Source organism: Entamoeba dispar, genomic scaffold (genome assembly GCF_000209125.1).
Source record: "Entamoeba dispar SAW760 scf_1105229461201 genomic scaffold, whole genome shotgun sequence".
Lineage (NCBI taxonomy): Eukaryota > Evosea > Mastigamoebida > Endamoebidae > Entamoeba > Entamoeba dispar.
The window spans coordinates 13,833-25,339 of NW_001854574.1; the positions used below are offsets into that span (position 1 = coordinate 13,833).

At 22.6% G+C, this 11,507-nt stretch overlaps 5 protein-coding genes across 5 annotated transcripts, besides 21 other annotated features; 3 read left to right on the plus strand and 2 right to left on the minus strand.

Annotated features, from left to right (window-relative positions):
- Nucleotides 1–6: 6 nt before the first annotated feature.
- Nucleotides 7–44: a sequence feature (AT_rich).
- Nucleotides 45–284: 240 nt separating this feature from the next.
- EDI_002380 (uncharacterized protein) lies at nucleotides 285–602 on the plus strand (the record flags this gene model as incomplete). Its single annotated transcript, XM_001738211.1, has 1 exon — nucleotides 285–602. One exon carries the CDS (start codon nucleotides 285–287, stop codon nucleotides 600–602), a length of 318 nt encoding a protein of 105 aa, XP_001738263.1.
- Nucleotides 603–810: 208 nt separating this feature from the next.
- Nucleotides 811–887: a sequence feature (AT_rich).
- Nucleotides 888–948: 61 nt separating this feature from the next.
- On the minus strand, nucleotides 949–1,983 carry EDI_002390 (uncharacterized protein; the record flags this gene model as incomplete). Its single annotated transcript, XM_001738212.1, has 1 exon — nucleotides 949–1,983. The coding sequence occupies one exon, from the start codon at nucleotides 1,981–1,983 to the stop codon at nucleotides 949–951; it is 1,035 nt and encodes a 344-aa protein (XP_001738264.1).
- Nucleotides 1,962–2,023: a microsatellite.
- Nucleotides 2,024–2,054: 31 nt separating this feature from the next.
- Nucleotides 2,055–2,075: a sequence feature (AT_rich).
- Nucleotides 2,076–2,108: 33 nt separating this feature from the next.
- Nucleotides 2,109–2,165: a sequence feature (AT_rich).
- A 138-nt stretch (nucleotides 2,166–2,303) lies between these two features.
- Nucleotides 2,304–2,486: a sequence feature (AT_rich).
- An 18-nt stretch (nucleotides 2,487–2,504) lies between these two features.
- Nucleotides 2,505–2,560: a sequence feature (AT_rich).
- Nucleotides 2,561–3,701: 1,141 nt separating this feature from the next.
- Nucleotides 3,702–4,691, plus strand: EDI_002400 (uncharacterized protein; the record flags this gene model as incomplete). The annotated part of the gene is made up of 1 exon (XM_001738213.1): nucleotides 3,702–4,691. The coding sequence occupies one exon, from the start codon at nucleotides 3,702–3,704 to the stop codon at nucleotides 4,689–4,691; it is 990 nt and encodes a 329-aa protein (XP_001738265.1).
- Nucleotides 4,125–4,253: a microsatellite.
- Nucleotides 4,692–4,717: 26 nt separating the features above from the next.
- Nucleotides 4,718–4,772: a microsatellite.
- Nucleotides 4,773–4,913: 141 nt separating this feature from the next.
- Nucleotides 4,914–5,957, plus strand: EDI_002410 (uncharacterized protein; the record flags this gene model as incomplete). Its single annotated transcript, XM_001738214.1, has 1 exon — nucleotides 4,914–5,957. One exon carries the CDS (start codon nucleotides 4,914–4,916, stop codon nucleotides 5,955–5,957), a length of 1,044 nt encoding a protein of 347 aa, XP_001738266.1.
- A 68-nt stretch (nucleotides 5,958–6,025) lies between these two features.
- Nucleotides 6,026–9,523, minus strand: EDI_002420 (guanine nucleotide exchange factor, putative; the record flags this gene model as incomplete). Its single annotated transcript, XM_001738215.1, has 1 exon — nucleotides 6,026–9,523. The coding sequence occupies one exon, from the start codon at nucleotides 9,521–9,523 to the stop codon at nucleotides 6,026–6,028; it is 3,498 nt and encodes a 1,165-aa protein (XP_001738267.1).
- Nucleotides 8,468–8,489: a sequence feature (AT_rich).
- Nucleotides 8,675–8,699: a sequence feature (AT_rich).
- Nucleotides 8,812–8,840: a sequence feature (AT_rich).
- Nucleotides 9,524–9,723: 200 nt separating the features above from the next.
- Nucleotides 9,724–9,785: a sequence feature (AT_rich).
- Nucleotides 9,786–9,787: 2 nt separating this feature from the next.
- Nucleotides 9,788–9,980: a microsatellite.
- Nucleotides 9,981–10,102: 122 nt separating this feature from the next.
- Nucleotides 10,103–10,268: a microsatellite.
- Nucleotides 10,269–10,289: a sequence feature (AT_rich).
- Nucleotides 10,290–10,378: a microsatellite.
- Nucleotides 10,379–10,441: 63 nt separating this feature from the next.
- Nucleotides 10,442–10,624: a microsatellite.
- Nucleotides 10,625–10,630: 6 nt separating this feature from the next.
- Nucleotides 10,631–10,775: a sequence feature (AT_rich).
- Nucleotides 10,776–10,812: 37 nt separating this feature from the next.
- Nucleotides 10,813–10,969: a microsatellite.
- A 95-nt stretch (nucleotides 10,970–11,064) lies between these two features.
- Nucleotides 11,065–11,507: part of a repeat region that runs on past the window's edge.

Below are 11,507 nucleotides of genomic sequence, written 5' to 3' on the forward strand. Positions count from 1 at the left end.
CATACCTTTTTATATTTTTTTTTTTTAGATTTTCTAATTATTTACTATACTAATAAAGAGGAATTCTTTATTTAGGGAACGTATTAATTAAAGAAAAAAAAAGAAACAAATATCAATTTAAAACAAACATGATATTATTCTTTAAATCAAAAAGTATTGGCTTAAGAATCTGATTTTTATTTTTTCGTATATCTTGTGTATCAAAAAAATATGAAAAATTAACTTAAGGGATGTTTTCTCAGTCATAAGGATCTCAATTTTATCAATCAATTAAGATATTATTCATGGAAACAACTCAATCAGCCTTTAAGCCAGTAAGAGATCTTGATAAATTTGAATTCTTTGTAGGATATGAAAGAGTAGATTCAGCTTGTTGTTGTCAATCATCAAGTCATGAAGATGAGACTAAATTATTTAGAAATAAAAGATGGACTATGGAACAAAAATTAGTTGCTGTTCGAACAGCAAAAAAGATGGGAATGTCAAAAGCAATTAGCTTTTTACAGAAAACAAATCCAAACGAATTTTCTAAATTATCAATATCAACATTAAAATATTGGGTAGAACAATCAAATGGAAGAAAAAAAAGATATTACGATTAAACATTTTAATGGGCATAATATTCTTTGTAATTGATTGTTATAGTCGTTCTATTGTATACTCTCTAATTCATTTTTTTTCAATTATTTGAAGTGTATTTGAATATTTCTTCAATCAATAGTTTCTGAACATAAACATCTTATTCTTTCTTCCTTCTATTTTCATTTTATCAAAATAAAAATTTCACCCTATTTTTAAGTTACTATTATCATTATAATTATAAAATCGTTATAAATATCAAATTTTAATATTAATTTGTTTTTAATAACGATATTATTTTTTTTTATGTTTTGCAAAAAAAAGAATGAATGAAGAAAACAAGTGAATAAAAGAAGATAATTAAGTAAATTATAATACACAAGGGACATTATAAAAAGAGTTAATTCCAATTGTTTTTAAATTAGGAGGTAATGAAACACTAGTTAAAGAAGTACAACCAGAAAAACAATTATTACCAATTTTTGATACAGAAGAAGGAATAAAAATAGCGTCAAGAGACGAATCATTTAAAAAACAATTATCTTCAATTTCTTTAATTCCATATTCTATTTGTCTTCCATAATGTTGAGTATCATAAAAAGTAAAAATTTTATTAATACAAATAATGTTATTGTTATTGTCTTCTATTAAATGACTAATATATTGTGATACAAATGCATCAATTCTTCCTTTTCCTATAATTTTAATACTTTTTATTGATTTTGTAATATTTAATTGATTACATAAACTATTAGCAATTTGTAATGGAAACGAAATACTTTCTAATGACGTACAATCAATAAGTGCATTACTTCCAATACAAACAACATTTGTTGGAATTTCTAAATGTTTTAATCCAATACATCCACTAAAACAACCAATCCCAATATTTGTTAATCTATTACTTAATTCAATTCTTGTTAAGTTAAAACAATTAAAAAAAACATAATTTCCAATATCAATAATGTGAGACGGTAATGTTATTGTTTTTAATGTAAAATTTTGTGAAAAAGAATTATCCCCAATATGAGTAATGTCTTTACAATAAAATAATTGTTCTGTTGTATTTTCATTTCCATTATATTCTATATGACTAAAACTAAATTTTATTGTTTTATGTTTACGAATTAATATTTGTTGTTCTTTATATGTTATTGGATAACATATTTGTACTTGATCAATACCTTTTATAAATGGATCAAATGATGAATAAAGATATAGTGTTTGAATGAAAGGAAATAATGTCAATGATTGAATACTAATTGGATTAAATCTCAATCTATCTAAATTCCTTTTGTACTTGGAACTAACACAAACAATATTTATAAAATCACTTTCATATTCTAAGTATTTCATTACAATAAGCATTGAATATCCATCTATTCTGTTCTTTATTTTATTCATTTTTACTTTTTTTTTCTGTCTTATTTTCTTGTTCTTTTTTAAAAAAAAAATTGTTAAAAAATAGAAGAGAGAAATTAAAAAATTAATAATAAGAAAAAAGAATTCTAATAACTCGTCTTTGATTGTATAATTCAAAAATAAATAATGTTATTATTTATATTAATTTCATTTATTTATTAATAGAGTTGATGTTAATTCTGATTTAATAAAATATAACATTACTTGTATCTATAAACTTGTCACTTTTAAGTGCCAACATTGATTTAACGATTAATTGGAATTATTATACTTATCAACGCTATAATAGAATTTAAGGTAACTTTATAATTTTTTTTTGTAAATAAACTCATATCATTTTAAATAATTTTATTGTTATCTTCTTATATAACAATTAATACTATAATTCTTCTATTTATTATTAACAATCATTGAAATAAAAACAATTATTATTAATGAAACTAAAAATTAATATTTTTTAATAAAGATTTTATTAAATATATTATGAGGACTTTTTTCCTTTCAAAAATATTAATATTTAAATAACTTATTTAGTTTAGATAAATTGAATTAATATTATCTTTCTTTGGGTTTTGTAGTAAACTTCTTTTATTCTGTTAAGTAATTTAAAAGAAAGGATAATAACAAATTTTAATTTAAGGAGAAGTTTATAGAAAGTATTACATCCTTGTTACTAAACTCCCATCACTTCATAAATATTAGACGTTTAGTGTAGAAGATAAAATAAGTGGACATAATAAAAAGACAAATCAGGTATTTACTATGAAATAAAGATATTAAAACTGTTTAACACAAAATAAATTAATGAAATAAAAGTAATACCAACACTATGACAATAAATTAGTTAATAAAGAAATAATCAAATTGTTAAAAGAACAAAGAGTTATAAAACAATCAGAAATAACGGTAAAAGATACAACAAATATGAAGTTAAAAAAGTTAATGGAGTATAATAAAGTTATTGAGATAGATGTAAAGATATTAGGAGTACCTTATGAACAAAGCGTCATGACCTTGAGAGATGGGACATAATCACAGTTGAACAAAAAGAAATAGAAAAACCAAGATGTACTCAAACATAATTCATTTGATACAAGTCATAAAGGTTGTTTAAATAATTCTGAATTTACTAAATTATTTTCTGAGAATTTTTACTAGAGGAAACTAAAACAAAAATAATGATTTAATAAACTAATTCAACACAACTGATAAGATGAATTAACAGAACTTCAGTATTTTTATGAAACCCTTGAAAATATTCGATGAACAGAAATTTGTTTAAACCACCAACTGTTTCTTGAAGCAGTAACACATTTGTGTATTTTCTGTTCGATAAGTACGTTGGACAGTAATAAACTAAAAATTAAAATAAAAGAAATAATTCTTAAACTTCTTTAGAAAAAAAAAAGAATAAGATTCATTAATTTCAACGAGTTGTTCAATAGAATAAAAGAAATTATTATCTTCACTATATTATAATTGAGTTGTGACATTCATTTTAAAGTTCATAAAACTTAAAAATTAAAAGAATTAATTTGATTGAAAACTTAATATTTAAGAAGAAAAAAAAAAGAAAAGGGTTAAGAAACAATACTTTTTAGTTTTAATTATTAAAGAAAAAGTTAACTTTTATTTGAATTTGATTACGATTTTTTCAAAGATCTTAAAAAAGATCCAGTTTATCAAAAATATTGACATCCATGACGTCACATCCATTGACTGTCAATGTTTCTTTAAATGAACTTCTCAATATGAAAGAAAATATGTTAACACTACAAATAATTCAAAAAGAAAATCAACAGCTCTTAAAGGTGTATGCAGAAAGAAAACGTTCATATGAAAGATATCGAAATGAATGGGAGAACATAATAAAGAAATACGAAGAAGCGATGTTAAAATTAACAACACTTGAAAAACAAAAAGAAATTTTTGATAACAAAATTAAAATGGCTGATGAATGTTATTGTGATATTTTAAAAACTGAAGAAAAAGAATTAAATGAAAGTATAAAAAGTGAAGAAGAAATGTATTATCCAGATGATGATAAAGAAGATGATACTGTTCTTGAATATTTTGGTTGTGATTCAGAAGAAGAAGAAGTTCAACAACTACCACCAGTTATTAAAGAAAAAAAAAATAGAAAACAAAAATCTGTTAAAACACCAAAACCAATAAAAACACCAAAAACAAAAAGAAATAAAACAGATACTCCAAAGAAAAGACAAACTAAAACACAAATAGAAAAAGGAACATCACTTAGTCATAAAAGAAAAAAACAATTTTATGAAAAATTTAAAGATAATGCTCTCAGAGAAACAGAAGATCTTAAAGTTTCTTCAATACATTTTGGAGATAAAGATAAAATGTTTTCAGTTAGTTATAAAAGTATTCTTGATATTATTATGGATAGAATTAAACAACAAAAATCAATACCCATTATTGATAATCAACCTGCAATTAAAATTAAAGAAATATTTAATGCATTTTGTTTTGGAAATTCAGACATTCAAAATATCCTTATTACTTGTCAAGAAAGTCAATTAGTCGTTAAAAAAAAAATACTTCAAGACTTTGTTAAATGTATTGAAACTCTTCAATTTGAAAGAACACTCTTTCATTTTAACTGTCTATTTCAACTTTCAAAAACTAATTCTTCTTACTTATTGATTGTTGGTTGTGATATTGATTAATTGATATAAATAAACGTCATGTCTTCTTTGTTTTTATAATTTAATTTCTTTTTTATTTCTATTTTTTTCTTTTTTTTTATTAAATGATGTTTAATCCTTTTTTTTCTTTATAAATTAAATTCTTGGATCTGGTTTTTTCATTCAATGAATAACTCTAGTTATACCACTTCTTCTAATAATGGTAATGGCTCTGAACTAGTACATATTTTTAAAATCCCTGAAATGAAAAAATTAAGCTATCCTAACTTCTCATTAACTATAACCCCTCCTAGCTCAAAGACTCCTCAAGTAATTTCTTACAGAACTAAATTTACACCTTTAGCACCAACTATTCAACCTAGTTTTGCAGGTAGTTTTAATACTATAAATACTTTGACTTCAGTTGTTCCTATCATATCTCCTATAACTCCTCCTGCTATTTTTGATTCACATAGAGGTACTAGTAACAATAATTCTGCTAACTCTTCTGGCTCTCCACATGAGGACAGTACCACTGGTACAACTAATACTTCTAAAAGAGGAAGTAAAGATAACAGAAGAGATTTAATTCATGAACCAACCCGTCCTCAACTCCCAACAGTTTCTAATGAACAACGTAGTTCCACACATAAAAAAGAAAAATCAAGAGATAAGAGAAGTAGCCAAAACGTTAAAGAAATTAGATGTGAATATGAATTCAATGAATTAAGATCTGGTGATACCTTTAAGAAAGTAATGAATAAATTAACATTAGAAATATTTAAAAAATATGGTTTAACTAAAAAAGACTCACCAAAAATTCTCTTTGAAGCAGATAGCAATACAAGTATTCTATCAGCAGCAAATATTCAAAATAAGTTGTATAGCAAAAGTCATGTCACATTTTACATTATGACAGAACAAAATATTTATTGCATCTATTTTTCACAGTTTGGTAGTAAAGCAAACGATGATGAATGGATGGACGATGAAAAATATAGAATTTATTCTGTCTTCAAAAACTGTGAATTTCATTTACAAGAGTGGAAGAGAAAAGAGTATGAAGACCCAGATGATGATTCAAGTAATATACTTCATGCCTATGGATTATACACTCCATTAAATACTGAAAAAGAAGTTATTCAAACATATTGTGGAATTGTAGTTAATAAAGATAAAAGCATGTATTGGGACGAGAATTTTGATGATTATTATGAATGCCCAGAAACTAACAAACCATTCTTTAATGAAGAAGATGATAGTAGAGAAGAGAACGTACAGAGACTTATCATTACCCAATGGAAATAAGTGAAAGCTCTATTTTTTTTAATTCTTTTTTTATGTTTTAAAGGAAAGTAATGTTATGAAGTAAACATTCAATTAGGTTGTTCTGAATTAAGTATATCTGCCATTGAAAAAGCACGATACCCAGCTCTTCTTTTTTTATCTTTTTCAGGATCTCTTTTTTTCATTATTTGTGAATCTTTAGCAGATATTTTCCAATCATCTGATTGACTGTTATTATCTTTTACATTTTCCAAAGGTTCATCATTTAAATCTTCTATTTTACTTGAGGAATTTAATGGTTCATCTTTTGGGCTTAGAGAATTTGAATAAGTATGAAGCTCATTTTCTGAACGAACAGAATCATTATGACTAATGTCAATTCTATGTGGAGTAATTCCTTTCAAAGATTCTTTTCTTCCAATCAATTTTTGTTGCTCATGTTTTCTAGGTGAAACAGTAACAGGAAATTCTGTTATTTTTTCATCAAGAATTAGTGGTGTTTTGTTATGGTCTTTTTGAGGATCAGAAATACGAGATGAAAGAATTAAATGAGGTAACGGTGTTGTATTTAATGAAGAAGATGAAGTAGATATTTGTTTATTTGATTGAAGAGAAGGAATAGGTTTATTTGGTACTAAGTAGGTAGTTGTTTTTGAAGGTGTTAAAGGATGAATAGGATGTTGAGAAGAGGGTTGGTCTTCATTTGATCTATTAGAATGATGATTTGTTCCAATATATAATTTTTTATCAAGTCTAGAAGTTACTTGAATAGTTTGACCAGGAAAAGAGGATAATTGAGAATTTTTTTTTGCAAAGATATTAATAATTGAAGAAGGAGTATTTAAAGCGTATTGAACTTCATCATTAAAGAAGGAATAATCTTCATTAGTAAAGAAACAAGTTCTTTGATCATTATATACATTTGGCAATGAATATTGAGAAGATATTTTAACATCATTAAGAAGGTCAATGTGATCAATAAGATATTGTAAAATAATATTTGCATTTGAAACATTTGAAATACAAAAAGCCCATTCATCAAAATTAGCATTAGAATTAATAATAGTGTAAGCAGCAAACATTCTCATTAAAGCAACAAAAATACCAGTAAGACAAGGTTGAATTTTTTTAATCCAATCACTAATTAAAATTACTTTTTGTTGATCATTTTGTTGAGAGAATGAAATGAGGTCATGTTGATTTACCATAATAAAAAATGGTGTACAACTTGTTTTTATATACAATTTTAATAATGCAACCATTTCATTAAAACTACCTTTAATAATACCATTATTAAATGAATCAACAATGTTCATAGTTAATTTAGTTGGAGGAATTGGTTTAAAGATATTATTTTCGAAGAAATTATCATGAGTATAAATATGATGCATTAAAGATGTAACTAAAGGAGGAATACCATTAATTAATTGTGTTTGATTAGGTTGAATACCAATTAAATAAGTAGAATAAACCTTTGATTGTTTTTGTAATCTTTGCATTAAAGAAACAAGGTCTTCAATATCACCATCAATTGGTAAAGGAGAATTATCACCAAAAGGAGTATCCATTTTCATTCCAGGGAATTTTTCATAGTAATAAGCTCTTGAAGATGAAACAATAGTAAAATGAGTGTAATCAACAGGACAACATCTTAATAATGTTCCAGATTGATAAATACAAACAAAATGATCAACTAAAATAATAACTAAAGGTTCAGAACAACGTTTAAAATCAAATCTATAATAAAAATAAGAACGTTGGAATCTATCTAAATCATCAGATAATTTAGTATGTCTTGAACAAAAATAGTCTAAAGGTAATAAATAATAGCCAAGAGAATTATTTATAATTTGATCAATTCTATCTCTTTGATTAACAACACCAGCAACTCTATAATTTTCATCAAGTAATAATGGAATAAAAGGAAAAGGTTTTGACATATAAGAATTAATTAAAGGAAAAGAATGATACAAAGGTAATGATATATCAATTGGTAAAGAAATAAGTATATTTTGAGTATCATAATGAAATACAAAAGGAATTTTTTTAGGAGAATTAAAATTAACAAGAAATGAATCACCAAATATTGTTTGTAATTTTTTAACAGGATCATTTATATTAAGTAATCTATTTTCAAGTAATCCATTAGTCATAGCAACAGGAATTGATTTTCCAAATATTTCAAAAATAGTTTTTTCAGAAGGAATAATTTTTTCAATAATTTCACCATTTTCTGAAATTTTAATAGTAAAAGGATCAAGTGGTTCAATTAATTTAGAGTATTCATAATTTTCATTTTCTTGATTTTCTCCATTAATATTTTCAATAAAATGTTTCAAAATAGGATAATGTGAAATAACATAAGGAATTGAATTTATTTTATCAAAATTACGAACAACACTACACATCTTTTTACATTTATCAAAATTAACTAAACCGTTTTCTAAACGAGATAAATTCCCATCAGAAATAAAAGTCATATCACTTAAATAAATTCCAATATAAGGAACACAAGGGATTTGTGATGATTGAATAATTTTATTTATTAAATTACGTAATGTACTCCAATTATGTTCAGGAGATACAATAGAAAGTAAATTATCATATTTTGATTTAGTTTCATTATCTAATTTTGAAATAGTATTTTTTAATCTGTAGATTGGTGATGTTAAAAATATTTGCATAATACATACTAAACTATCAAAATTATTTAATATTTTACAATGATTTGCAACATCAATTAAAAATTTAATAATTATTAATCTTTCTTCTTGTGTTTTACAATGAACTATTCTTTTTTGAAAATACCATTGAAATCCATTATAATATTTTACAAGTGTTTGAATTGATTTACATGCATTTTTATCATTTGTCCATTTAAAAAATTCATATAATTTAATTTTTGAAAATGCTGTATGAATTATTAATGTCATTTGTCTTGCAAATTCTATTGCTGGAATATCAATTATATCTAATGGTTTTTCTAAATGCATTAAACAATTAAATGTTGGAATAGGTAATGGTGCATCTCTAATTGTTTGAACATATGTTGTTTCTGTTCCTGCAAGACGTTTTTCTAACATTGAACGAAGTAAATCAGCTTGTTTAGACATTTCATATTCTTCAAGTCTTTTACAAAATGATTGAAAAATTTGTTGAACTTCTATTTTATTTGATATTGCTCCCCAACATTCTATTAAAATATATCGAAGACCATTCATTATTCTAACCCTAACTTCTTGTGCTTTTTTTGAATCACTTTCACAACTTAATTCAAACCTATCAATTAATCCTAATATCATTGCTGATGAACTCATAAACATTGTATGTGTCCACATAAATGTTTGCATAAATTCTGTTGAAGCTGAACAAATTTCATTTAATAATGCGTCTTCATTTGCTGCACAAATTTGTCCATCTTTACGTATTGTTGTTGGATCTTCTTTAAGTTTATTTATAAGAAGTGAATCATCTAAATTATTCTTTTTCTGTGATGATATTTTTCTTTGTTTAATCTCTTCAATTTTACTGTTATTTTTTATTCCATACGAATGTGAAACTTGAACTTCTTCATCACTTTCATCCATTGTATCAACAAAACTCAACGAACTAGCATCACTTTGGAATTGTTCTGGTTGGTGTATTGACTCGAATGTTGTAATACGTTTGTTTTGTTGTTTAGATAAAGAAGAAATGATAATAGGAGGAGAAGAAGGTCTGTTCATAAATTATTTTGAAAAGAATAATTTATAGATTTTTTCATATGGGAAAAATACTTTCGTTTTTCTTTATTAATGAAAACAAAAAAAAAACATATAAATTCATTTATTTTATTTAAATCAAATTATTCTTTTTATGTTTATTTTATGTTTTTCTTTTTCCTTTCTTTTATTAATAAATTATTTAATTTTTTTATTAAATAAATAATTATTGAATTTATTTTCTTTTCTATTTCAATAGTAGTTTGTAATTTATTCATTTTATTAAAATCGTATTTTTTCTTTCTCTCGATTTATTCTTTTCTATTTGTATTTTAATTTATTTCTTTCTTTAAAAATCTCTTTAACTAAACAAAAACCTGATTTAATTTTTATTCCTTTTTATTCCGTTAGTTAAGAAACTCTTTCCTTTCAATCAGACAAAAAGAAAAAATGAGAAAGTGCAAGAATATTATATAATTAATGATATAGTAATGTGATAAGTATGAAAGATATAGAATAAAAAGAAATAATAATAAAATTAAATAATATAATGAAATAGTTTAAATATTAATAATAAATTATAATGCAATTAATAATGAAATAGTTAAATATAATAGTAATAATATAATATTTAATAAAATTAAAATAATAATTTATTTTCTCTTATTTATATTAATAATTTCTCTTATATTCTTTATTTTTATTCTATTTTTCTTTATTTTCTTTTTTTAATATTATTTTCATTGATTAATTATTATATCATCATTTTCTATTTGATTAAATAATAAATGATATATATTTCATTTATATTAACATTATATTTATTATTTTATATTTATATTCATAATAAAGAAGTATATTTAATTAATACTGTCATCTTCATTATTATTATTTATATTTCTAATATCTATTCAATATTTCTTAACATATCATATTTAATTATAATATTTTAATTATATTTATTTTAAATTAAATAGAATTATATCAATAATGATAATATAATAATTTATATAAATAATTTATATATTATTATTTAAATTCATTATTACAATTACTTTTAATTATGATAAAAATACAAATAATATTCTAAATTAAATAATGATATTATTTGATAACATTAATTTAAATAAATAATTATCATTCAAATTAAAACAGAAAATAAAAGAGAAATATAATAATTAATATCAAATAAGTAAAGAATGTATAAATGAACATAATCTATTTTATTTAATAAAATAACAGATTAATGATAATATTCATTAATAAAATAATTATTAATAATATCATTTATTCAATAATAAATGATAATTTAATATAATTTTAATTATTTAAAACATTTAAAACATAAATAAATATGAAATAAATAAAACAAGATAAATCATAAAGAAATATTCATATTCAAATTAAAAATCAAATTCAAGTATTTGAATAATTAATAAATAAGAAAAAAGAATATAACAAGAAATATAAAATGAATAATAAAAGAACTTAAACGAATAGATAATGATAAAGATAAATAATGATAATCATTAAATTAACAATAAAATCAAATAATCAAATAAATAAAATAATTTAAAATATAGAATTTATTTAATGATTAATTTTAAGAACTGTATTTCAGTTAAATAACACAATGAATATGAATATTTCAAATAAAACAAGAATAAAATATGAATATTTTTATATTCATTATTTCATTCATTGATAGATGAAATGTTCATATTCATTTATTAATTTTATTTTATATTCTTTTTTAGTTTTTATAATTCAAATAAATAATAATGAATAAAAATCATTTCATTTCAATTACAATGATTCGTTGTGGTGTGAAATAGTGTTTTCCACAAAGTGCATTTGATATCCTTTATAT